A 28,000-nucleotide genomic window follows, 5' to 3' on the forward strand; every position below is an offset into this window, starting at 1 on the left:
CAAATGAAGGAATTACCCTAAGATTTGCAATCACAAAGCTTTGTTCTGTGTAGCTGTGGTTGGTCCTTGGGACACTGTTTAGAGATGCAGGGGACAGGAGGTGGTGCTGGTAGGCTGAGAACAGGTTCCACTGTGCCTCTTCAGCCAAAGTATCAGGCACTGTTACCTGTGCTGTTCTTCTGGGTAAGCCTTGGTTTGAAAATGCAGTTCTGTACCTTGATACACTTTGAAATCTATTTCGATTACTTACAATCAACAGCATTGATTACCACCACCTACGTATTACGTATTCGTTTGGACAGCTGGATAAGTCAATGGAACTTTCATCAAGTCCTTCAATACTATATTCTTTAACTCCGCACCTATTCACTGAGCCTCACAAACTGTAGGGCTTTGACCTACTTTCGCTGTACCTGAGAGAAAGCACGTACAACATCTTGAGTCTGCGTATCCTATATTAAGGATTAAGGGGAAGATAAAATACTTTCTTTGTATATCTGCCAGGAGATCATTATTCACAGTACACTACGTAGTGTCCGCTGGGAGGAGGGTAGTGTCGATAGCACTTACTAAGGCCCTAACATGTTCCACATACTTCTCTGATCTTTGGAGATACTGTGAGGTCTGGAGAGATGGCTCAGCAGTTATCAGTACTAAGTATTGTTACAGAAGACCTAGTTCAGCTTCCAACCCCCATACCAGGCCTCTCCCAACTGCCTATAACTCTAGTTCTGGTTGATCTAACTCCCTCTTCTAAGAACGACTGCACACACATGGTACTCACAAACACATAAATAAAATGCCTTTATTTCTTTTAAAAAACTGGCACTGGAAATATCTATAATCAAGACTTTACCAACTAATGAAGGGATGGGGTAATTAGCCAAAAAGATAAAAAAAAATTATGTAATGATTAAAAGCAAAACACCATGTCATACTCCGGTGCATGACCCCATACTCTTGAGTATCTAATCAGTACAAGTTGGACTCAGTGAGTTTATTTTTTAAAAAAAAAAAAATTTAAAAAAGGCATGAAGCTAGGAAGTGGTGGGGTGGGTCAGGGAGCAGTTAGGGGGAGAGTAGAGATGAATATGACCAAAACACATGTATCTATGTATGAGTTAGTAAAAATAGTACTGTTACACACACACACACGTGTATAAAGCACATATTATAGTGTGATACAGTGCTATGTAGTGTTGACAAACAAGTTAGTGTCTTGGAGAAGATTTCAGCGAGGGTGGGAAAGAAGCAGCCATCAGAGAAATGGTGAAGAGAGATGGCAGGGAAGGAGGAAGCCTCCCTGGTACCTAACTTCTGCAGCACACTAAGAACTGACAGACAAGGACTGTCCACTAGTGTCATAGTGGCATGACTATATGGCCACCAACAGTTTACTCATTAGACTTAAGACCTACTCCTGACACTATGAGCCAAGGCTAGACCTGTGGCTAGGGAGAGTGGAGATCTCATAAAAAGGAACAAAAAGGCTCAGTGACATCACCTCAATTCCATTTCATCTTCAGGGCCCTAAGTCAAGGTTTAAGTCTATATGGAGGACAAAAAGTGTGCATAGTTAAGCAGTCCCAGTCAAAGCAGCACCACTATCTGGGCATTAGTGTCTCGTGCAAAGTGGCCCGGATGAGCTGTCAGAACGGGGTAAGATCCTTTTCTAGAAGATACTCTCTTTCTCTGGCTGACACCATCTTTCCTTATTCCAGCACAAGGTTTCTGGAAAATGCCTACTTCTTGAGAGCATTTGTTGCAAAAGGAAAACACAAGAGTCTCTTTAGAATGCTTGCATCCCTGCCAGGATCACCGGAACTTTTCCTTCTAAAATGTTGTTCCTACCCAGAGACGGCTGGTGGTATCAGACTGTCTCACAAGGAGGGAAACGGCGTCTCTGCAGAGGGTAGTGGTGACTGCAGACACTAGCCCAATCACAGTCGTTAGAACTGGTGACTGTGAATGTGGTCCAACACTCAGTCATAAATGAAAGACTTAATCAGAGACTTCCAACACCTAAGAAATATGGCAGGAGAGAAGTGAGCTGGAGTCACTTGGGGGCATGGAAATCCTTCTGCAGCCGCCTATACCAGAACAAACCAGAAGATACAGGTTGTTGGAGGAGATATTTTTTTTTTAAAAGTTCAATTGGGCAATTGCGGTAGAATTTTCTAAAAGGGATGTCATCTCGAGAAACCTTAAGGGGTGATGAGTGGAAGATCCTTTGCTTTGAGAAGTTCTCTTTTATTTTATTTTATCTTTAAGAGCATGGTATAATTATATTCTCTCTCCCTTCCTTTCCTCCCTCCAGACCATCCCATATATTCCCCCTTGCTCTTTTTCAAATGTGTGGCTTTTTTTTTAATTAGGCGCTATAATGTTGTCATACATGATTTCCAGGGCTGATCATTTGGAATTGGATAACCAATCGGAAATGCCGTTTTCCCCACTCCCAGCATTTCTGAGTTGCCTGTGTTTCTTTCTGTAGGTTTTGGGCCTGGTGGGCATATTTTCTGTGGCATGTTCCTTGGCGCCTTCCTTGTTCAGTTCACATTTGAGCAGTCATGTTGGTGTAGCTTTTGACATTTCTAGGAGACACAAGCTCACAGAAAACTCCCTGAGCCTCAGGACGGAGGATCTGTGCTGTAGATGTATCCATTGGGACTGGGCTCCACAGCTATGCATTTTGATTTGGCTGTGGTTTTCTGTAATGGTCTCCATCTGTGACAGAAAGAAGTTCTTTTGGTTGTTTTGCATTTTTTCTATAAGAGGTGAGGACTACCCTTACCTATGGATATAAGGACGAATGTTAGTTCTCCTGTCTTCATAAAGTAGTGGTTGTAGGCTCTCCTCCAAGGTCCATGACTTCACCAGCATTGAGTCATTAGCTTGGTTTCTGGTATCCAGCATGACTTCCTTCTTGCTGAGAGGGTTCGAGTCCAGTTAGAGAGCCGCTGGTTACTGCCAAGTTATGTATGCCACTACTGTACCGTTGGAATCCTGTACCACCACACTGATTGCTGATGTGGTTCACAACATCGATGAGTAGGAGTGTTGATTGCTTCCCTCCTTTGGAAGATTGCAAAGAGTTTTCTGCTACTATAAAAGCTAGACCTCCTCAAGAAAGAAACATGCAGGTTAGTTCCAGCACAGGGGCTTCTGAAGTGTATGGTGGCTTTAGCAATAGGGATTTCCCTCCACCTCAGGGGAATAACCAGGGACAATAGTAATAGGCTGTCTGTTTTGAGAGCCTCTTGGACAGCCCTGAGTGAGCTTCTTGTGTCTGGGATTGGAGTTTTTATTAGGGTGGTCTTCAGCTCTTGGAGGGAGCCATGTCAGCCCAAGTGAGGAAACTTAAACTACATATTTTTTTTAGTTACATTTCAAATGTTATCCCCTTTCCAGGTTTCCCATCCGTAAACCCCCTATCCCATTCCCCCGCCCCCTGCTTCGATAAGGGTGCTCCTCCACCCACCTCTTCCCACCTCCCAGCCTTGACATTCCCCTACACTTGTCCACTGAGCCTTGGCAGGACCAAGGGCCTCTCCTCCCATTGTAACATACATAATTACACAGATTATACAGATCTTTTAAAATAGTAGTTAATGGCCTGTTTTCTTACAACTTCCTCAGACACTTTTATTGTTATTTTACTGTCCCTTCTCCTCCTCCGATGTTTAATCTTTGGAGATGATCTGCAGTCCCTCACTCAAACACAAACACCAACGTGACTCGGTGACTGCAAACGATGATAGCACTAGATAAAATCTAGGAGGAATGCCTTTGGGACAAAACAAAGCCTCTCAGGCAGCAAAGTGCAGAAGGAAGCGGAAAAGGAAGTTAAAGGCACTGTTTCCTCAGGCTCTGTTTGCAGTACTCTCTCTGGTAGTTAGCAAAGCAATACACAAACAGCGATGGGAAAATGAAAGTTATTCACTCTTGAAGTGAACCCAGAGTCTCCTGTCTCTGTCTACATTACCTTCCTTCCTAGGTCCCTGTGGTGCTCAAGGCTGCACTGGCCTCGGCACTTTTCTCCTGGTCCATTCCCTTAAGACCACCACCACCCCTTTCCCACTCTCTGGATCCTCCCAGAAGTCTTTTGAAGGGCTTACAGTGCCGAGACTAGCTCTATCCTTTTTGTTGAAATTCTCCTTCAACCCAGACCTCGACTGTGTCCCCGGGGACGCTGAGACTAAGTTAGACCCTCACCAATCCCAGCTGCTTGGTGAAAACCAATACCAGCTAGCAGATGGCTTCCTTTTGTCCATAGACAGGAGAATTAAAAGAGTCCAGAGCAAACAAAAGCAAAGTTCATTGACAAGCATTACACCTACCCCATACCTCCTCAGGCAGAGGAGGGACTCCAGAGCTGGCAACCACTGGCTCTCGGGGGCCAGTTTTTATTTTTATTCAGGTCCCACCCCCAGCCCCCGTTTGGTAACTTTTTCTATTGTTATGCTGGACCTAAGGCATTCATGGGTCCCTTTTGGTGTAGATATTAGGTCCCTTCTTCTGTCCACACACATGGACACAGCTACTAGCTAGAATCTGCCACCAACCAAAATGGGTGTCTTGCCCTTTCTGCCATTTTGGGTGTTGTAATGACCTGAGAGAAAGAACTTAACAGGAAAGGAGGACCTATTGCAGAGAAAACAAGGTGGTAATTCATTTCCTTCTGGCCTCTCTTGCCTCAGAGTTCATGTGTTCTACTCTTCTTGCTCTGTCCCTGATCCTTCTCCTTCTCCCTCTCTCCCTCTCTTCCCCTCCCTCCTCCCTCTCCCCCCTGCCCCCGACCTTCCTCTTTCCCTCACTCTCCCTCCACCCACCCTTCTTTTCCATTCCCTGTGTTCGATAGATTTTTTTTTCCACGTTGCCAAATACTACGCTCTCGTCGTTAACCACATTCATTTTGAAAGCTGAAACAGGATGAGGGAGGAGGATATATCACACATGTCTCTACGCTGCTAGGCACCAAGTGGAGAGAAAAAGGCTGTCACAGGGGAAAAGGAAGAGGATGAGTTTGACAGTCCTTTGTTTGCTGTTCCCTCCCCGTGATTCATTCATACTTTGTTTTCTCTACAATATTTGTTTTGGAGGCTTTTGGTTTTTTGTTTTTTGTTTTTGGAGTTTCTTTCTTTCTTTTTTTTTTTTTTTTGTTTCGTTTCGTTTCGGGTTTTCTCTCTCTCTCTCTCTCTCTCTCTCTCTCTCTCTCTGCTACAAAGCGTCATGCATCTGTTTTCTTCAGATTCCTAGAAGGAGAGGTTCTTAAAACTCAGGACCAGAATCTAAAAGTGTTCTAGAGTTTCAGAAACTACAAGATTACAAAGCCTCCGCCCAAAAGTTATAAAAGCAATAGAGTTGTGGTTCCTGTAGAGCTGCATGAAGGTTGGGCCAGAGAGCTCCAGGGCCAGCCTCAGCTTCTGAGTCAACACTCATGCTCCTTGCTGCCTTGGGCATCGTAGATGCAGCTGCCTTAGAGTCACACGTGTTCCTTTCTGTAAGTAAGCCCAGCAGGCTCAGTTCACTTAGACGTGGGAGGGATTGCACCTTTGGATGGGTCTCCAATCTGGGGGAAACAGACCTTTGTCACATCCACCTGGGAATGTCCTCACACCAAATATCTGCAATGTTTTCTTTGCAGCTAATCATACTGCTTAGCTTGGCTTTTCACATGCAGTATGATCCCGATAGGGATATGTGAATGTGCCGTGGGGCCATGAGAAAGATCAGTGTGCTCTAAATTTGTTCTGGAAAGCTTTCTAAAGGGAGTTTTAAGAAAACTTCCCGCTTTAAGAGGTGAGTTTGGTTGGACTGGTTCCGTTTGGTAGAAGGTTTTCTTCTTCAGTCAGAAAAGCAGACTCGTCTTTTTAAAATCTGTCTTTGGATGTGTGCTCTGTGAGTGTGTTTAACGTACATGAAGAACTGCGTAGAGGAGGTTTACTTTTTATTCTAGCCCTGCTTTTCTGAGTGCTTCCCCTTGAACGTGAGCCTAGGGAGTTGCTTCTGAATGCTAGGTTTAAGTCTTCCAGGAGATTTTTCTTAACTGTTTTTTATAATACATAGTAAAGTCCATGTTATTCACATGCAGAATTTGCATAGTCTACTGAAATAAGATGTTGTCGTGGATTTGTATGTGTGTGTGTGTGTGTGTGTGTGTGTGTGTGTGTGTGTGTGTGTGTGAGCCTGTGTTATAGATCTTTTATGATTTACACACAGTGTAGAACTAAGGTCCAGGTAAACAGCAGGCAAGCAAGACAGTGCCATGAATTAACTGTATTAATATTTACTCTCACCAACAATAGGGTCATACAGAGGTTGAGATGTATGTTATAACCTGTCTTTCACCCAGCAGTGGTCATGTGCTTTGGCTTCAGAAAATCTATTAGTGTAACCTGTCCTGCTTGAGAATGCATTTTAAAAAAATTATGCAACTACCCTGATGAATCAGAAAAAAGCCTTTCAAGGTAGCTCAATTTCAAACCATGTTACAAATAGGAAACTTGGTTGTTTTAGATGAGAACTTCCTCAAATAGAACTCAACGAAAGATAGCAAGTGCTGTAACGTACACACCACTGTGGCCGTGGAGGTCAGAAGACAGTTTGCAGGAGTCAGTTCTCTCCTGCTCCTGTGGGTTCTAGAAATGAGCTCAGGACACCAGGCTCGGTGGCAAGGGGTTTTACTTCTCGAGGCATCTCTTTAGCTCTCCATGTATTATTTTAGTTTCTAAAATAAATTTACACTTAAATATTTCCCAGGAAGTGAAGGAAGTTATAAAATTATACTCTGTTTATGTTGAACCATCTCACATTTCTGTTGTTGTTAGCATGTCCATGTATTTTAATTAAAAATAAATATTGTTTATACATTATAAATTGTTATTGTCATAGACTACTTCTTCATTTAGCTTCTCATCTTGCATTCTTCCTTGCATTTCTGTTCTATCATGTAGGGAGGAACTTTTTTTTTCTTAGTAATGTCTGCCTATAATATTCTGAAAGTTTAAATCTTCCGGTGGCAGATTCTCAAAATCACATTTTCCCTTTTATTTTACTTTTATTCCGAGGGCTGTTTTTGCTGAGTGTAAGTCTGTGTTTTGGGGTCTTTGACATATTTAAAATGCATTCGTACTTTCAAGATGTTGATTTGTTCTCCTTTTATCTCCCTAAATTACTCTGCTCTTGCCCTAGTTTTTTCTCCAGAACATAGATGTCTCGAGGCCCACTGCCTTCGTTGCTCACCGATACTTAAGTCTGATCAAAAAATAAGATTAGTCAGCTTCTTTCAACTGTTCCTACAAGGAAGTTATGAGTTGGTCTAACAGTTTTTGAAATATAAATTCTTATGTGTAGATATATACAAACATGTGCCTTCAGTATATGCATTTTATTTTTAAAATTTATGTGTATAAGTGTTTTGTCTGTATGCCTGCTTGTACTGCTTGCACGTCCAGTGCCGGAAAGGAGGTATCAGAGTGCCAAGAACTAGGAGTGCAGATGTGGGTGCTGGGAATTGGACCCCAAGGACTTTGGAAGAGTAACAAGTGCTCTTAATCGGCGAGCCACTTCTCTGACCAGAAGAATTTCTTTGAGAATTTCATAGTGCATATATAGTGTATTTTTATCATAATCACTCCAACAACTTCTAACTCTTTTTGATCCCCCTCCCAGTTCCTCTTCCAACTTCATTTCCTGTTTTTAAATTTAGTTTTTCTGTTTTTTTTAATATGTTCCACCGAGTCCAACTGTCACAGATCACACACTCATGGTTGTGGAAACTTAGACCTATCAGGGGCCATACCCTTAAAGAAAACAAGACTCCTTTCCACAAAAAACTTGACTGTTAACTGCTCCCCAATTAGTAATATGGGTTGGTGAGACCTCCTTGTAGCCTGTTGATGTTGGCTGGCTACATAATTATGTATGTTTTCATGTATGTATGTATGAATGTATGTATCTATGTATGTATGTATTCTTTAAAAATAAATTCTCATGGCTAATATATAGAAATTCTAGTGGCAAACACATGGTAAACAGACCTACATGCAGGGACCCACGAACATAAAATAAAAATAAATTTTTAAAGGATTTTATAGCAGCATACACACACACACACACACACACACACACACACACACACACACTTATATACACACATTCACATAGAGAGAGATAGAGAGAGAGAGAGAGAGAGAGAGAGATAGATAGATAGAGAGAGAGAGAGAGAGAGAGAGAGAGAGAGAGAGAGAGAGAGACTTTGTCCAAAACATGTAAATGGAGAGCAATGAAGAAAGACACCAAATATTGACCTCTGGTGCCCACATTCGTATGGATGTGCACATTAACACACACACACACACACACACACACACACACTTACTCATAAAATGTGTACATAAAATGAAGTCTCATTCAATAATGAGAAGGAACACAGAACTGAAAAAATATGACAACAGTGATGAGTGTCCACAAGCATTTCACTGAAGATTGTGTCACGGGCTGCATTTTTGGACATATGCTCGGCACTCCAGAGACAGAAGCAAATGGGATTTGAAGCCATCCTGGTTGACATAGCAAGTTTCATGCTAACCAGGACTGTTTTGAGACGATTTGTCTCCAAAATACAAACAAAAGGGGATTGGAGAAGTGGATTAGCAGTTAAGAGCACTGACAGTTCTTCCAGAGCACACACAATGGCTCTCTGTAATTCCAATTGAAGAGGATTCAATGCCCTCTTCCTCCTCTGGGCACTGCAAACACATGATAAACAGACATACATGCAGGGACCCATGCACATAAAATAAAAATAAGTAGATCTCAAAAGGAAAAAGCACAAACAAATGAATATATATATATATATATATATCCATTTATGTGAAACCCAGGAAAGTCAAATCTTGTTAAAAGCCAAAACTGAAATGCCTGTTTGTCTGGGACCAGATGTACAGTAGGCAGAAGGGAGGGTCATAGTTGCCTTGGAAACAGCATAAGTTTATGGATATTAATAAAGACTTTCTATCATTAGGGGTAATGATAACATGTTCAATATTGAGAGCAGTTGCTACACAGAGTGAGCATTTCTCAACATTCCTAGAACTGTGTATTTAAATGCATGTATGTTTATGATATGTAAATTTCAGCTTATCAAAATGTTACAATATTTAAAAAAAAAAACCAAGGTAACTTGTAAGTGATAAGTTGAAAATACCTCCTTCCTGAGCAGCAGTCGTAATGACAGGAAAGGGAACATAAATATCAAAGACACTGACTTCCCTTAGAAACAAACGGCCTGGCGTGGCACGAGGAAGCAGGTAACCAAAGGGCAGCAACTGAACAGGAAAATACCTTTAGTTCTCTTTAGTTCTTTAGGACTTTAGTTCTCTTTCTTGTTCCTATCAGCTTACGTTCTCCCCTTGAGAGTTTAAGTGAAGTCCAGCAATGTCTCCAACTGTGAACACCAGTAACAGACCTATTGTGGGGTATCTGCCCGAGAAGACAGCTCAGTCACTGGCCTAAGCCAATAGAATGTCTATGAGCTGACCAGCAACGACACTGGGTGCTTGGGATCCCAGTGTAGCACTAAGCCTATCTCAGGATAAGCTTTTAAACACATAAACCGAGTTCTGGGTTGACATGCTTCAGTTCACAAGAGCAATTACCCAAATGCAGAACTATGGAAGCTGAAAAGCAAGATGGATACATTTAGAGATTTTGCCAAAACTCTGGACGTTGATGGATTAGGTGTTCTGTTTTCTTTTTGCCAGGTGGTGCTGTCCACGTGCTGACTTTTGCAGCCTGAATGGCTTTTCCGTCATGGAGTCAGTTGTGCTAAGGTCCGGGGCCCCGTCACATTCTTCCCTGGTCTTAGTGAATTAGTCAAATCATGAACTCAATCTGTTTTAGTTTAAAATGCCGGGGCCCCATTTCCTAATCCAATCAGAATGGGAATTAAAGGCCCGGGCAGTATTGCTAACTAGTTAGAAAGACAAGAGAAGAGAGTGGTACCAATTATCTGATCTATGTCTTTGACTCTTTCTCTTTTTGAGGTTTTTTTTTTTTTTTCAGCCATGGCAAATTCTTCTTTTTTATTTATTCCTGATCAATTAGGATAGAAATAGCAGGTTTTTCCCCAAAGGCATACCTAGTTTTCGTTATCTTATAAGAAGTGAGTCTAAGCCTTTTCAATGCTGTAGGTTCATTTTTGGGTAAGGAAATCTAATTTGTTTTCATTCATAAATGGAAACTTTTAATACCTCCAGGTCCTGATGTATTTAGTTTGGAAAGCATCCAAAGAGGCACATTTAGTCAAACCATTAGTACATGTCTGCCAAGTAACTCAGAGGCTGTTATCCAGATTAATTGACCCATCAGGCAGAATAGCAAGCATCAGAATACAGAATACAGGGAAGAGCTGAGGAGAAGTCCTCTAACACTAATTTCCCCCCGTCACAGTGTTGTGTTACTCAGTGTCCTGACAGTCTGGTTACTTCTTATCCCTGGGTAGTGTGGCGCCAAGTGCCTAAGCGTAACAGAAATCCTGGTCGATTTCTGGCTAGGAATGATTACCTCTGTCCCCAGGGTCCCTTCCTATGGCATAGAGACTTAATCCCCAGGTTTTTTTTTCCTGTTTTCAAAGGCCAGAATCTTTCCTAATAATTTTTTCAGAAAGCCTCAGTTTTACAAACCCAACACTTGCAGTGAAAACTTCCTTGTTCCTGGCAATTAGAGGGCCCAGTTATACAGGATTGCATCATGGAGTCAATTGGGCTAAGGCCTGGATCATTGTTACACAATCAAAGCAGTTTTTCAATAACTGTGGATCCAGACACAACTTAAACTCATGGCGGTTTCATGCCACAGTGTGGTTTTGAGGGAGACGAGGGACTGGAGAAATATCTCAGCAGTTAAGAGTACTGACAGCTCTTCCAGAGGACGCAGGCTTGATTTCCAGCACTCCCACAGTGTCTCACAACTGTCAGTAACCCAAGTTTCTGAGACCGTAATTCCTTTTGCTGGTCTCCTCAGACACTTCACACATGTGGTCCACTCACATCCACACAAGCAAAACACCCATGCATGTACAGACTAAAAGATGAATTGAATAAAATGAAAAAGAGACTTCTAATGCCACCCATACTTGTATAATGCTTTAAACATTTTTATAAATACAATAACACCTCCCTGCCTGTTATTCAGTGTGCTGATGAAAAACTTAATTATGACTGAATGCAAAGTTAGGTTATTTGAAATGTTGATTATTGTACTTCAGTATGATTGAGTTTAGATATCACTCTCTATAGTTTATTTTATATGTTTGAAAATGTCATTTAGGGGGAAGAAGTCTTTGGGCTGCATTAAATAGCCAAAGATGGACCTGTTTCAGGACAAATAAGTCTTAGGACCTTCATGTTCCGGGATATTTTCATCACCTTATATGATCAAAACAAGGCAGCTGCTAAAGCCAGTATGTCATGGGTTAAAGAGAGAGAAGAAAGAAGGAAAGAGAGTCGACGGGGCAAGTCATATGATTCCTATAACCTGAATTATATTCACTGCAGAGAGTGAATATTATGGCTGTGCCCAATATTCACAGAAGCCAGGAAGTGTACTGGCTTCACTACACCCAGACATTAAGTTTATGTCACTAGTGATGGTAGGGACAAGATCTGCAGTCTGACTGAGGATGACCAGGCTTTAGGAGCCAAGAGTCAAGAAGAAAATCTACATATCTGGTAGGGGACATGGTTCACATAGACAGGGAGAAGAATCCACAGTGGTGACAAAGGGGAATTGACTTTGGAGACTCCTGTAAGCAGTGTAAACTCACTGTTTACACTGAGTTACTCTCTCCCGGAAGCAACTCTGTTTGCAGACTTCACTTATTTCTACGATGTAAGTGTAACCAAAGTGGCTGCTTAGTTTCAGCCAGGAAGAAAGGTGCACAATGTTGCTTATTGGCGGTCATGAGGCAGGGTGAGCCCATCTCTACCCTTGAGTATTTCCAGTGGAGACAGCCCGAGGGCATTTGGAGAGGCAGAGCTGTGTAGGCTGTAGGTGAGACACCCTGAGCTCTAAGCCTACGGAGAACTGTGCCCTGAGTTACTTCTCTTGCATGAATGTCCATTGGCCTATCGGGGAACAGCACAAAGGGAGATGGGGTGCGTCATGGCAAAGTAAACATGTTAGACTGAGGGAGCTCAGGATAGAAAACCCAGTGTTCACGCTCAAGATTAAACAACAGGGGTTTTTCAGATTTGGCAGACAGCATGGTGAGTACTAGAAGGTATCCATCCTGTGAGGGATAGGGGTGAGAGGAGACAGACAATGATGGGGAAATACGGGAAAATAAGGCATATTCCAAGGTTGACGTGAATGTGGCGTCATACTCCTGTATTCCAACCTTCATAAACAGTTAAGTTACCCACTCTGTTGACTTTCCTCATCTTCTAGATACATATGGGTAAGTATTCAATATCTTTACATTCATCAACATGCAGAATAAATATATATTTAATGAAAACCCAGCTTGGAAATCTAAGAGTCAAAACTGTAGCTTTTTTCCGAGTTGATAAAATTCGGTCTATGTGCACGCACTGCTTTCTAGGTGGGAAAGCCTGGGTAAGAATGGGTATGGTGACTCATGCATCATGACCCTCACCTAAAAGTCAGAAAGATTAGGTGAGTCTTAGGGCAGGGAAGGGGGGAGCGGTGGTGGTAGTCGACTGACACGTTACCTTACTAGACATGCTACTAGAAAATATGATATCTTAGTGGGTAAAAATGGAAGTTGGTTTGAAAGCACAGACTATGCCTTTTTTTTTCTTTTGACAATTATTCATCCCGCAGGCATTATTCTTGTCAGTGACACAGGAGCACAAGATATACAATGCTGAGACAGGCACGGTTCCAACACTTTATACATGGACAGGTTCTAGTTCTCAGGGAAGTCGTTTAGTATTGAATGCACGGTATAGTCGGTGACACAGACTACAGCAGCCGTGGTGTCTTGCCTCCTGGTTTCATTCACTTTCATCTCGAGGTCATCAGACACAAAATTCAGCCCTTCTAGAATTGGGAGGTCGCAGTCGGTCATTAGAGAGTGGTGTACTGTTAGCTGCAGCCAGCCGTTGTATCTCAATTAGAACATTTGACTAGCTCGAAGCTGACTTTCCCCTCTAGGCTCTGATACTGAAGTTCGGGGGTGGGGGGAGGTCAAAGTCTTTATTCCAAAAAGCCAGGTTCAGTCACCCGCCCTTGAGAAGCCAATTTTAAAAGCCAAATGATCGTCGTTAGGCATCCAAGGAGATGTATTTGAGGCAAATATGCTGAAAAGAGGAGACTAAAGTTTAAATGGCACTGTGGAAATGCATACCTAAGCATTCCCACTCGAGGTGTGGCAGTGCCAGCTGTTGACCTGCCACTCTCCCTACAAGGCCTTAAACCTCCTTCTGAGAGAGAGCAGTCCTCTGCTCATATTGTCCTGGGTTTTTCTTCTTACAGCATGAGATTCTTGGGAAAATTCTCTGAACGTCTGTTGCTTTAATAGTCTGATAGCTAGGGGTTGGGGATTTAGCTCAGTGGTAGAGCGCTTGCCTAGGAAGCGCAAGGCCTTGGGTTCGGTCCCCAGCTCCGAAAAAAAGAACAAAAAAAAAAAAAAAAGTCTGATAGCTAAAGTGTCTCTTTAGAATATATTCATTTCTTCCTGGTCAATTATGTTCGGGTTTCTGCCTGAGAGTTATTTGGTTTTGCTCTGTACCAGTAAGATACAAACAGAATCCTTTCAGAACCTATTGAGTTAATTCACCCATGCAGAAGCTTTTCGGACAGTCTAAAATTCACTGTACTTTAGATTTAAAAACAAACAAACAAAAAAACAGAGTAGGGTCTCTACACACTGCATTTTTTTTCATGTTATATGAATTTTTCCCTTTTTTATTGGATTTTTTAACTTACATTCCAAATGTTATTTTCTTTTCAGGTTTCCCAAACATAAGCCCCCTATCCCACCCCCTCCCCTTCTTCTATAAGGATGTTCCCTCCCCATCCACCCTCCCTTCCCACCCTCTGACATTCCCCTACACTTAGGGTTCAACCTTGGCAGGACCAAGGGCTTCTCCTTCCACTGGTGCCCAGAAAGGCCATTCTCTGCTACATATGCAGCTAGAGCTATGGGTCTGTCCATGTGTACTCTTTGGGTAGTGGTTTAATCCCTGGGAGCTCTGGTTGGTTGGCACTGTTGTTCTTAGGGGGTTGCAAGCCCTTTCAGCTCCTTCAATCCTTTCTCTAATTCCTCCAATGGGGGTCCCATTCTCAGTTCAATGGTTTGCTGCTAGCATTCGCTTCTCTATTTGACATGTTCTGGCTTGTTTCTCAGGAGACATCTATATCGGTTCCTGTCAGCATGCACTTCTTAGCTCCATCCATCTTATCTAGTTTTGGTGGCTGTATATATTTGGACAACATGTGGGGCAGGCTCTGAATGGCCATTCCTTCAGTCTCTGCTCTAAACTTTGCCTCCTTATCCCCTCCTATGGATTCCCCCTTTTAAGAAGGAGTGAAGCATCTGCATTTTGGTCATCCTTCTTCTTGAGCTTCGTGTGGTCTGTGGATTGTATCTTGGGTAATTCAGCTTTTGGGCTAATATCGACTTATCAGTGAGGACATACCATGTGTGTTTTTCTGTGATTGGGTTACCTCACTCAGGATGATATTTTCTAGTTCAATCCATTTCCCTATGAATTTCATAAAGTCATTGTTTTTGATAGCTGAGTAGTACTCCATTGTGTAGATGTACCACATTTTCTGTATCCATTCCTTGTTGAAGGACATCTGGGTTCTTTCCAGCTTCTGGCTATTATAAATAAGACTGCTATGAACATAGTGGAGCATGTGTCTTGGCTGTATGTTGGAGCATCTTTTGGGTATATGCCCAGGAGAGGTATAGCTGGGTCTTCAAGTAGTAGAATGTCCAATTTTCTGAGGAATCTCCGGATTGATTTATTTCTGGTCTCCATGAACGCCTGGAAAAGGGCAACTCAGAGGAACACTAGCTATCAGTCTCACACCCTCCTCCCCACCCAACACCCTTCTGGCCACTTCTCTTCCCCTTTCTTCACATGACCTTATTAAATTTGCCTTTTGGCAGAGTAATTTAGACTCCATCCCCCCAAAAACAATCTCCACTTCAAGATTTATACTTAGCATTCAGCCTAACAAGAGTCACTACAGGACTAACTTTGTTTAAAGATTACTTCAGTAACATAAGCGTATACTTAAGGTCCCATCAATATCCCACCCAAAAGAGAAACCTGCTGGCTTATTAATTTTTCTGCTTCTCATTGGGATTGTGGTGTGAAAGTGGGGTGTTTCTAGAGGAAACAAATACAGGGAGATAACATGGGGGGAGACATCTGACTGCCATTTCAGGGTTGAGGATGAAGAAGAGAGCTTTCAGATCAACGCCTGAGTAAGAAACGGCGAACAGGAAAGACAAAGGGGTTGCTCACTAAGACAAGGAAGGACATAGAAGGTGGCTCACAGAAGACAATCAGGTCTGAAGGCAACTCACAAGCTCCCGTGAAACAGTACCTGTGAAACGGTACACGCTGAGGCTCTCCCATCTCACCTGGGGCCTTCTCTTGTGCTCTCTCCTAGGATGTGGATCATGTTCTCCACTATCATGCGTCAGAAGAGGCTGCTAATATTCACATCGTTTTTAGTGGTTATCTGGGTAATATTTGTAATCTCCCAAAATTCTGCAAAGGTAGGGACATGCTCTCCCACGTTGACCAGAAGCTGCACCCTCAGAATCCTTCACCCAATCTCCCATTCTAACTCAGTTTCCTTCTCCCTTATTGACCTGTGGTGAGGACGGGGCATTGTCTCTACTTCCTCACTTCCCGTTCATCCTCAGAGCCTTATAATCAAACTTCTACCTCTCACAGGCACCCCAAATGCCTTGTTAAGGCCACCAACTGCCATATCACTAAATAAGTGTTTGTCACTAAGTCTGGATGCATATCTGCTTGACTATCTAATCCAGCCTGCTCTGACCTTTGCCATTAGTAACCAGTGTGCCCTGCAGTTTCTAGATATTAAGCAATGATTAGAAAAGGCTTACCACTGGAAGTTTATATAGGAATTCAGCTATGTTCTGTTGTGTTTCTCTTTGTGGCATTTCTGTATTTGAATATCAGATGTGTGTAATCCCATCACTCAGGAGACTGAAACAGCCGGATTGTGACTTCAAGGCCAAATTACAATCAGATAAGTTAGAATACGAGGGTATTTTAAAATATATGTTAAATTGCACTATTTTCTTTCTGAATCCACCTCTGTAATTCTAAATTAACCCATAGTAGATACATTCATGAATTCCTATACATATATAGATTTCATTATTCCATGTTTATATAAGCATGTCTATATAAAAACATGTAATAACATTTTGGAGAGAAAGAATTTAAAAGCCATGTTCATGGGAGAGGAAAGCCTTGCCCTTCTCAATATCATACTAATCAAGTTTTAGAATAAAAGGCATCATAAAACCAATCGTTCAGTTTTCCTCATTTTTTCATATTATGTAATTGGACTAGCCATCAGACATATTCAGCCAGTGGGAAACTAACAAAAGTCAGTCACAGGCTGCAACAGATATAGGCAGAAGAAGCGCAAACTCACTTCATCAATTCTTAGTCTCCAAGGTCTTACTTTAAAATGAATATATTTCTGTAAAACTCTAACTCATTTCGAGTAAAAATGGCTGGGAGCAGGGTCCTCTTTAAAGGGCACCACATTCCTTGTCATTCCAGCTATGGACCACTCTAAACACATCCACATCCTTCAATCCCTGGACCACATCCACGAAGTCCTCACCTCCTGAAATTCCAATGAACCAGTCAACGTTACCAACAGAGACCAAGCTAAGAGAGGAGATCCCTAAGATGACAGGCCACCAAGAAGACAAGTCACCAACAGAGACAGAGCTGAAAGTCAGGGAGATCCTGGAGAAGCTAGATGGACAGATCCCTCCCAGACCCTTCGCCCACCTCAACAACACCACAAGTGCCACACACAGCACAGCCACCATCCTCAACCCTCAGGATACATACTGTGTAGGGGACCAGCTGGATGTCTTGCTGGCGGCCAAGGACTATTTTGGTCACAGGAAGGAATATGGTGGGGATTTCCTGAGGGCCAGGATGTCCTCCCCAGCCTTGAAGGCAGGAGCTTCTGGAAAGGTGACAGACTTCAACAATGGCACCTACCTCATCAGCTTCACTCTGTTCTGGGAGGGCCAGGTCTCCCTGTCTATCCTGCTCATGCACCCCAGTGAAGGGGTGTCAGCTCTCTGGAGAGCAAGGAACCAAGGCTATGGTAGAATTGCCTTCAAAGGGACTTTTGTTAATGGCACATCCAAGGTCACAGCTGAATGTGGCCTGATCCTGAACTCAAGCAGTGAGCTCTGCAAATACCTGTACCGTGGTGGCGAGGAAGTCTTCTACTGCGTGAAGCCTCAACACATGCCCTGTGAGGCCCTGACCTACGTGTGTACCAGTCACCAAGATGTTTCTTATCTCACTGCCAAAGAAAAAAACCTTTTTCAGAAGTGAGTATATTCTCAGTACAGTGAGATCTCCCCAGGCAGAGCCTCACTGCCAATCTCAATACTGAGCAAGACCCTGTGGTGCTTCCTCCACTCAAGACTCTGGTAAGACCTGTGTTGTCTTTACTGGACCCCTGTCCGTGCCACGCTTGGCTTTCTTACTGACATACTCAACAAAAGGGGTTGCCCAAAAAAGAGTAACCAAAAAACAAGTATCTGCCTCTGCTCCTCCTGACAACCGATGTCAATTAGTCAGGTTATGTAATTTTACTATAGATCTAGGTCTTTCAAAATATCTTCCAAAGGAAACTATCCTGCTGTGGTTCAGAGATGTCTCAAGCTCTCCCTTAAAAAAAGATTTGATGGCGTCATGATCCCCCACCTCCTCCATCACAGCCGGAACGGTTTGCCTCTTAACAAACTTTTGTTGATCCACTCACCACCAAGCCTTGTGCTACTGTCAAGTTCAGAGTGTCCGTCTTCAATGCTCATTTCACTGTAATTACTGTGACAGTGGGACTCAGTCTTGTTTGTCATACTCTACTCTGGTTCTTTCTTAGCCTTTCTATCCCCATCTGCTCCCTCTCTCCATCCCTTATCCCCTGCCCCTCCCTCTCCCTCTCCCTTCCCCTCTTCCTCTCCCCCTCCCTCTCTCCCTCCTTTACCTACCACAGCAGGTTTTATTTATTTATTCAGCAAGCACAGTTGAAGTTTATTCCAGGCCAAGTGTTTAGTGCTCCAACCACAAAGCTTAGCTCTGCTCTCTCCTCCGCAACCTGAGCAATCCTGCTAAGAGGTCAGCTCCTACCAGTCAACAGCTCCTCTCCTGAGCAGATTTGGCTCATGGGCCCTTCTTTGGGTAGAAGAGTCCTCCATCCTCTTCAAGTTGTGGCCTAGCAATTCCTGGAAGCCCTCAGCTGCACAGGCTCCTCAAACCTAGTTGTCAGCATGCCTCCTCCTGTCAACCAAGGCTGTAGCCATGCCCCCGAGACACCTATCAGTTGCAATCCTTTTTGTTTTCATTCAGCCAAAAAACTATACCCTCCCCAAACAGTGTACACACACACACACACACACTCACACACACTCACACACATACACATATTCACACATACATACACATGCTCATACACATTCACGCACTCACTCACATACACTCATACACACTCACACTCACACACAGTCACATACACACAATCACACTCACACACCACACACTCTCATACACACACACTCACATATACATGCTCACACACACAATAACTCACATATACACTCACACACTCACATATACACACTCATATACAATCACACATATACACACACATACACACACTCACATACACTCATATATATATATACACACACACTCATATACACTCACACACTCACGTATATACACACTCACATACACTCAGACATATACACACATACACACACTCATACTCACACGTACACACACATACACACACTCATGCACTCATACACACTCATGTATACACATACACACACACACACACACACACACCACATTTCATTTAAAATAAAAAGATAGATAGTTCCTCAGAGACTCCATTCTTAGCAGTTTTCAAAGTCAAGGTTAGAATCATTTCTCCTTAAGCTTTCAGACAAATGATTGGTAAGAGTAAACACCACACATGGAAAAATTGCACACTGCAGAATCTTACCTAGCATCCAAGTCTGAGCTCCTGGTGTGATGTGCCCATGCCCCTTCTGAGGGAGTCAGAGCACAGCTAGGTTTCTGTTCCTTCTCTTTTATTTCTGATTATGAAACTCACCTAACCTTTCCCTACCCACTAACTACCCCCATGTTCACAGCATGCATTAGATCATGCAGCAAACTGAACTCTATCTTCTACCAATCATTGAGATAGGTATTAAGGTGAGAGAGTGACCCAGCAAATGGACTACCTTCCTACAGATAACTTTGCCTTGTGTAAAACAAGTCTGGGTTAAAAAGAGAACTCGAAGGTGAAATAGCAGGCAGTAGGACTGAAATGGGAAGTCGGGTCCCTGCGGTCTGTGTGCTACCATAGAAGTCTAGGCTCCTCGAGCAAATGATGGGAGAGTGATTGACTTTAAATAACAGCAGGTGAACATCTGCAGTGGGAGAGGATGCTGTGTCCTTGTGTTGAAGAACTTAGATGTTCTTAAACCAAGACAAGAAGAACCATCATAATTTAAGGATAAGATTATCTGACTTTGAGTAGATGATGTGGAAGCTAGTTTTTGCTTTTATGATTTTATGATTATTTTAAAATTTTATGTTTTACATTTTACATCCCGCTCACTGCCCCCCTCCTGGTCACCCCCTCCCACAGTCCTTCCCCCCACCCTCTCCCCCTCTCCTCTGGGCAGGTAGGGGCCCTCCTGGGTATTCCCCAACTCTGACACTTCAAGTCTCTATGAGGCTAAGGGCTTCCTCTCCCACTGAGGCCAGATAAGGCAGCCCAACTGGAAGAACATATCCTTCATACAGGCAAAAGCTTTAGGGATAGCCACTGCTCCCATTGGTCAGGAACCACATGAAGGTCAGGCTGTATATCTGCTTCATGTGTGTGGAGAGGCCTAGGTCCAGCCCATGTATGTTCTTTGGATGGTGGTTCAATCTCTGAAAGCCCCAAGGGTCCAGGTTAGTTGACTCTGTTGGTCTTCCTGTGGCGTTCCTATCCCCTTAGGGATTGCAATCCTTCCTCCTATTCTTCCATAAGAGTCTCCAAGCTCCAAGTTTGACTGTGGGTGTATGCCTGTCTGAGTCAGTTGGTGGATGGAGCCTCTCAGAGGACAGCCATGCTAGACTCCTGTCTGCAAGCATAACAGAGTATCATGACTGATGACTGCATGTGGCAAATGCCCTGGACTCCCGAGACTTCAGTAGGGTAGAAAATACTCCAAAATCCTACCTCTTTTATAATAGTTCAGTGACCTTTGAAATAATACTTCCTACTCATATTAGCTGAAATTTAAAATGGACCCTTGCTTCCCTTACAAGCTGCTGATTCGTGCTGCCTATGTTCTATAACACGTAACAGGCTAATCTGTCATTTTGTCATTTTGAAGGTCCAACATAGGAGTTGAAATGATGAAGCACCCTAAGTATATCGTTGTCTCCCAGTGCAACAGTAAGTCCCTTCTATCCTGCACTAGCTCCTTCCTTTTCTTCTCTCTTCCCTTCTTTTTTTCAACAGGGTCTAACTGTGTACCCTGGACTGGTCTCAAACTCAGAGATCCACCTGCCTCTTTCTCCTGAGCGCTGGGATTAAAGGTGTGTTCAACCCAATGGGAGGTACTTCTTGATTCTTGGAAGGTTTGTTCCGTGTCAATTGCAATTATCTAGACTATAATTCCCAATAAATACTGCAGATACTGAACAGGCTGTACATTAAAGAGAGAAACCAATTAATCAGGTTCCATATTCTTGATTCGAAGGTGAAAAATAACAATTCACCTAGGAATTCATATCCCTGTGTCCTAGCTACTATGCAGGTGTCATTGATAGATACTGGTAGCTTTGTCCTTGTAGGTGTAGTTTCAGAATGTCCCTTAGCATAACCTCTAACTTAGTTACAGCACTTATCAAATTTGTATGGTATCTCCATCTTATTAAGTGTTCGATGGCAAGCACAAAGCAACATTACACCAGGAAGAATATTTTTATAGTACCTTATCTCCAAAAGAAACTCCCACAAAGCCCACTTTACCTTATCAATCACACCGATACACTTGGCAACGCATAAGGATTCATTGCCAGTATTCATTCATTTATTCAATAAATAATTATTGAGAGTCTGGCAGACAATGAGGCATTCTGGGAAAATGGAGAAAAAATAAAGGTTTGGAAAGCTAGTGATGTAAAACCCATTCAGTCTACTGACTGTGAGGAAGCCACACACAGAACTTCCATTCCAGTTAGTGTTTGACTAACCTGGAAAGATGTCTACAGTCAGAGAATGGGAGCGGAGACTCAGAATCTCATGAAAGGCATGGGAGAGTAGCCAGCTTTAAGCAAGAATCACGCATGGGATCAGTTAACTTTGAGTAAATTCCAGTTGCCTCTGTAGCTGTGACTGGAATGAAGGGGAACTACCACGTGACATGGTCACTAACAAAGTACTCCTCGCCAGAGTCGCTGAGGTGTAGGGTGCTACCCTGGGGTTCTTCATCAATACTTTTGATTAGATAAACTCTAGTAATGAGCAAAATTGTCATGAACCATTTTTAATAGGCCAGTCAGGAAGACATATTGTAGAAGGTAACCAAGGAGGAGGCTAGAAGCCTAGCGAAAGCTCAAATCACTGTCGTTCTAGAAGATTTCACTGGTTTCTTTATCTGTTTGTCCTTAGAGGTTTAAACCCACAATCCAAATGAGGAAGAAAGAGCTTTAAAGAGTGGTCTTCATCCACAACTTAACAACTACGTGTAACCTAGAAGATCCTTGTAGGTGTTACCATGGGGTACGGTGTGTATAAACAGAAAAACAGTACACTGCATCTGGATAGAGTGACGTATCATTGAAAAGATACTCACTTCTCTGCAATCGCTTCTTGCCACTGTAATGAAGTGAGGTAAAATGAGGGGGAAATGTTCTGTCTGCATTTGCTGTTTCACGTGCTTACCATCAGCCTCACTGACCTCACTCCAGCCCCAGCTGGCTCTATCTTTCTGGCTCAAGAGAAGCATGTCCCTGTGCCCCCTACAGCTTCTAAAGGCTCCCACAACCCTTGTAGCCAACTCCCGAAACCACGACCGTGTCAAATAGTCATGTTCCTCTCATCTGTCTGCCTCCGTCTCCACTGATGAGATGGGGTTGGCCTTCCACCCATATAATACAGAATACCTTCTTCATCCCACGCTCACAAACCCAGTTACAGCTGGAAAAGTCCTCTTGCCGTAGAAAAGACATAGTCACAAGTTTGAGGAACTGGGAGCCTGGAAATTTTCAGGGACAACACCTTGTAACCATGAGTATGCCTTCTGCAATCTCTAAAGTAATTAAAAATATGGTAGAATCACGTATGATTGGACACGTATTGCTCAAGATGTGAGCTAACCATGAAATAACGAGCTGATCTAAGGAAATGATGTCCTGGCATACAGGTTTATACATGATATGCCTTGTAGTCAGCTTGCAGGGATGCCCCGTTGATAGTAAGTTACCATCCGAATAAACCTACAGATTGTCTCCTTGGTGCATTATCAAAGTAGGGGATATTTGGTAATGACAGGCCTGAAGTGTCCACACTTGCAGTGCTCAGCTGTTCTGGATACAATGCTGCCTTCTAGAAGACCAACTGTGTCACAACAAAATAGCTATATAGTTAGTGGCATAGGAGGAAATCCCATTTGGCAACTCAACTACTAAGACTTGAGAGTTTATTCTAGGTATAGTTTATAATTCTGCTGCCAACACCACGTTGCCACTTTGCCCATGGGTTATTCATAAGAGCTGCCCCTGGGGAATTGGCTTCAGGACCCACCTTGGATACCTAAACCTGTAGATGCCTGAACTTCTTGAATAAAATGGCTAGCATTTGTACATAGCCGATGCACATCGTCTTCTGGGCCTTAATCAGTACTAAGTACCTCTAATACTCACTACAATGTAAAGGCTGTGTGAGTAGCCCCAATAGGGTATTGGTGAGGGATTGCTGAGGAGGGAAAAAAAGTATTACCTGCTCAGTGCAGATGAGTGTTTTTCCTGAATATCTTGCATGCATGATTGTTTCAATCCGTGAATACAGAATGTATAGGTACGGCAGGCTAAGCAAGGACCAGTGAGATGGCTCAGCAGGGAAAGACATTTGTCACCAAGCCTTACAACCTAACTTTGACTCCCAGGACCAACATAGTAGAAGGAAAAAAACTGACTCCTGCAAGTTGTCCACTGACCTCCACAGGTGGGCCACACCAAGGCACACATGCACATATACACACACGCGCGCGCGCGCACACACACACACACACACACACACACACACACACACACATACACACACACTAAATAAATGCAACTTTTTAAATGTCCCAGAGAGCTAACCATAAAGTCCAACCATTTAATAATGGCTCTGTTTTGAGGACATGGCCAGAAATAGTAAGGTCCTTGAAGGAAGGACTTCATGAGGACAGTAAGCAGAGAGATGGCAAGTCCCTAATATCTACTCCTTGTTTGGTAATAGAAACCATTATTCCAGCCCGGCTCATGGTCAGTCTAACAGCTACTGATTTCTGTGGCTAACCTTTGTCTAGGAGCATGAATAGAATCAATACATGAACATTCTAGGCCCTGTGTTTAAAAGTGACTTCCCTTCCTCTACTATTCCTTTCCTTCCCCCTGGCTGAACTGCAGATAAAATGTGAGAAAGGAAAAAGCCCCATTAGACCTGGGAGGAAGCCATGTTAGAAAGAGCAGAATAACAAGATGAAAGGAACCCCAGGCCCCAACACTGTACAATGTGTTAGCCCAGGCCTTTTCGCTCAGAAACTATTCTTTGAAGAGGAAATCATTTCTACCTGTAAACCATGCTTGCCCGCCCTTTTTATGGCATTCCTATCTAACACTTGAATTGGCATTAGTGCAGAGATGTGACGATAAGCTATGAGATTAAAAATATACCTGGGTGCTAGAATGCTTGGTTGCCGTGAGTGACGCCAGAGGGAGCCAGCCCTAGCACTGTTACTGGCTCAGGGGGAGTATAGCAACATGGACAGCATGGTACGAAAGTATGGCACGAGCATGCCACACCATGACAAATACCAGATGTCCTGCCACCAGGATGTCTAGGAAGATGGAGAGTGACAGAGGTGTCATGACAGTGGGGCCTGAGAGAGCAATTCAGAATACTGCTAGTCCATGTGAGGTGCAGTTTGTCCCTTTTAGCCAAGTCCCACTAAGACATTGTTGAGCTGAGCATTTCACCCCAAAATGTTTAAATGGACTCATACTGTTAAGCATTGAGTACCATGCCCTTGTTAATATTATTCCACCGAAGAAACGGAGGCAGGGGGATTACTGATAAGGACACCAACTGGCAGGCCACGTAACATTACTCAGATTGAAAACTCTGGTCACCAAAGAACCAATGGGAATGACAAGGAAAGAAAAATTATACCACTTTGAGCTAATGATCATATTTGGGAGAAAGCAAACAGAAGGGAAGTGCGATGAACCAGAATCACTCAAAAGATTGATTTGAGTGTTTTTCACTTGTTTGCTTGTAAGAATAAATAATGTTCACTGTTTTTTTTATTATTACTATTACAGAGAGAAAGGGAGCCCAGTGTGGTGGTGCTTTTTTTTTTCCCCATTAACTTATTTATTTATTCACTTTACATCCCAGTTTCATATCCCTCTCAGTTTTCTGAGAAATCACTAAATTGATTTCCAGAGTGTGTGTACAAGTTTGCAGCCCACCAGCAATGGAGGAGTGTTCCCCTTGCTCCACATCCTTGCCAGCATGTGCTATCTCTTGAGTTTTTGGTCTAGCCATTCTGGTGGGTGTAAGGTAGAACTTCAGAGTTGTTTTGATTTGCATGTCCCTAATGACTAACATTTCTTTAGTGTTTCTTGGCCATTGGAGATCCCTCTGTTGAGAATTCTCTGTTTAGCTCTGTCCCCCATTTTTTAATTGGGTTATTTAGGTTGTTAGTGTCTAACTTCTTGATAAAACGTCTCTATGGGATGTAGGATTAGCGACGTTATTCTTCCATTCTGCCAGCTGCCATCTTCTCCTTTTGACAGTGCCCTTTGCCTTACAGAGATTTTCAGTTTCATGAGGTCCCATTTATTAATTGTTGATCTTAGTGCCCGAGCAACAGGTGTTCTGTTCAGGAAGTTGTCTCCTCTACCAGTGAGTTCAAGGTTATTCCCTAGTTTCTCTTCTATTAGATTTAGTGTATCTGATTTTAAGTTGAGGTTTTTGGTCCACTTGGACTTGAGTTTTGTGCATGGTTATAAATATGGGTCTATATGCATTCTTCTATATACAGACATCCAGTTGGATCAATGCCACTTGTTGAAGATGTGCTCCCTTTTCCATTGTATGGTTTTGGCTTCTTTGTCAAAAAGCAAGTGTTTGTATGTGTGTGGATTTATTCCTTGGTCTTTGGTTCAATTCCATTGATCAACCTGTCTGTTTCTATACCAATCCCACGTAGTTTTTATACTTTTGCCTTGTAATACAGCTTGAAATCAGGGATGGTGGTTCTTTCAGAAGTTCTCTGATTATACAAGAGTGTTTTAGCTATTCTGTTTTTTTTTTTTCATATGACGTTGAGAATTGTCCTTTCAAGGCCTGTAAGGAATTGTGTTGGAATTTTGATGGGAGTTGCATTGAATCTGTAGGTGGTACACTATTTTAATCTCAGCATTCAAGAGCAGAGGTGGTCAAATCTCTGTATTCAAAGCTATCCTGGTCTACAGAGTGAGTTCCAGACAAGCCAAGAACCCTGTCTAAAAAAAAAAAAAAAAAAAGAGTTGGAGTAAGTTGGAGAACCAAAACATAACTAGCAGCGAAAAATAAAATAACAGGAAAAAGGGGGAGGGGAACTAAGGGAGGAAGCTGAGTGCCTGGCTCGCCCCATTAGAACCATTTTCCACCAATATCTGTTACCAGAGAGTGAAAACGGGAGAAAGAGATGTGAGATCGGAATGGAGATTCCCACACCTAGCGGTTACACTTTACAAGGAAGGTGGGTATCAGCCCAGTGTACTCAGCGCCTGTTAACCTCAAGTCAGATAAATGACTGCTTAAAAGGAAAGCTCATTTACCTCCTGGGAGACTCCACGCTTCGCCAATGGATCGAATATCTTCCCAAGGTTGCAAAAAGTAAGTGGCTACCTTTCTATTCTTCCAGAAACCCAAGCTGGCCCTACGATGCTTTGATGTGGTTTCCCCTCCTTGCCTAGGCTGCTTGGCTTTTCGTTTTGCTGCCTGGGTTTGAGTCTTTCTAGTTATATTTTAGTCTCCACATAAATGTTGTTCTTCCTTTTAACATGTATTCATTAACTTCCGGTTGAAGACCTCTTCTGTTTTCTTTCCAGCGTTGAGACCTTTTGACCTTCACGGGACTGGGCTATATAAGAAACATTTGATTTTGGATGCTGAGAGGCACACTCTGGTTGAATGGAAGAAACACAGTCACCCTTTCATCACTGTCCAGCTCTACTCTGTGATAGATGATGGCTATATCCCTCAGGAAATTGACCGCTTGCCGGGCGACAAAGACACTGTCATAGTCATTACCGTGGGCCAGCACTTCAGACCCTTTCCCATGGAACTTTTTGTTCACCGAGTCATCAACATCCAAAAGGCTATTGGACGGCTCTTCCTCAGAAGCCCTGATACTAAAGTCATCATTAAGATGGAGAATATTAGGGAGAGGAACCTAGATACAGAGAAATTCGGAGACTTCCATGGTTATGTTCAGTATCTAACCACAAAGGAGATTTTCAAAGACCTTCATGTGGGTACCATTGATGCCTGGGACATGACCATCGCACATGGTACCAATGTCCTCCATCCACCTGCTGCAGTGATTGGAAACCAGATTGACGTGTTTTTAAACTACATTTGCTGAAGAAGCATCACTAGGAGCCCAGCGCTCCCAGCCATACCACGTGATCCATCAGTGAAGTTTTGTTCAATGTAGGATTAAAAAAAACAAACAAACAAATTTAAAAGAATCTGTCATGGGATAGAGGCGAGACTAAGCTGAGAGGGTGTCTGCTCAGTATGCACGAAGCTGGGGTTCAACCTTCAGCACCACATAAGCAGGGCACAGTGGCACGTGCTTGTAATTCCAAGACTCGGGAAGATCAGAAGTGAAGGTCATCTTTGTTATATAGTCAGGTCCAGTAGAGCCTGGGCTTCATGGGAGCATTCCTTGATTAAAAATAATCATCATGATCGTGACGGGAGACATATCTAAAAACAGTGACTACAGAGACGAAATATAAAGCCAAAACCACCAAGTGCAAAGGACCATCCTAGAACATTCTCTGTCTGTCTCTGGGATGATAAAAGCCTTTATTTGTTAGGCAAGCATGAGCAAGCCTGATCTCTGTTAATCTTGGCTAAACCAAAAGACAGGAAGTATCCAAGAGAGCAGCATGCCTTTGCCATCATGCTCTAAGACTTTTTTATTTTAAAAAAGACAAACAAACAAACAAACAAACAAAAAACCCACACCTTTTCTGCAAAAGAACAGAAAGTAAGTATCCTAGGTTTGGAGGACCACATATTTACCTCTGTCACCACTATTCCATTCTGCCACCAAGGCACAAAACAAGACAAACATGTAAGCAAATAAAAATGTTCTTGTTTTTGTTTTAAAAAAAAAAACCTAGTAATAAACACCGAAAATTGAATTTTA

General features: G+C 42.8%; 1 protein-coding gene across 5 annotated transcripts; it reads left to right on the forward strand.

The window, feature by feature from the left end:
* Positions 1 to 27: 27 nt before the first annotated feature.
* Nxpe1 (neurexophilin and PC-esterase domain family, member 1) lies at positions 28 to 28,000 on the forward strand. 5 transcript variants are annotated; one of them, XM_017595842.3, is made up of 7 exons: positions 28 to 5,503; positions 15,430 to 15,554; positions 15,658 to 15,766; positions 16,815 to 17,611; positions 20,690 to 20,751; positions 26,242 to 26,454; positions 26,670 to 28,000. In XM_017595842.3, exons 3-7 carry the CDS (start codon positions 15,659 to 15,661, stop codon positions 27,203 to 27,205), a joined length of 1,716 nt encoding a protein of 571 aa, XP_017451331.1. In that variant the 5' UTR covers positions 28 to 5,503; positions 15,430 to 15,554; position 15,658; the 3' UTR covers positions 27,206 to 28,000. The 5 variants fall into 5 exon arrangements, with proteins under 5 accessions (XP_017451331.1, XP_006243080.1, XP_006243081.1 ...); XM_006243018.5 differs by lacking the exon at positions 15,430 to 15,554 and having other exon boundaries at positions 30 to 5,503; XM_006243019.5 differs by lacking the exons at positions 28 to 5,503; positions 15,430 to 15,554 and adding an exon at positions 5,542 to 5,802.

This window comes from Rattus norvegicus, chromosome 8 (assembly GCF_036323735.1).
Source record: "Rattus norvegicus strain BN/NHsdMcwi chromosome 8, GRCr8, whole genome shotgun sequence".
Taxonomy (NCBI): Eukaryota; Metazoa; Chordata; class Mammalia; order Rodentia; family Muridae; genus Rattus; species Rattus norvegicus.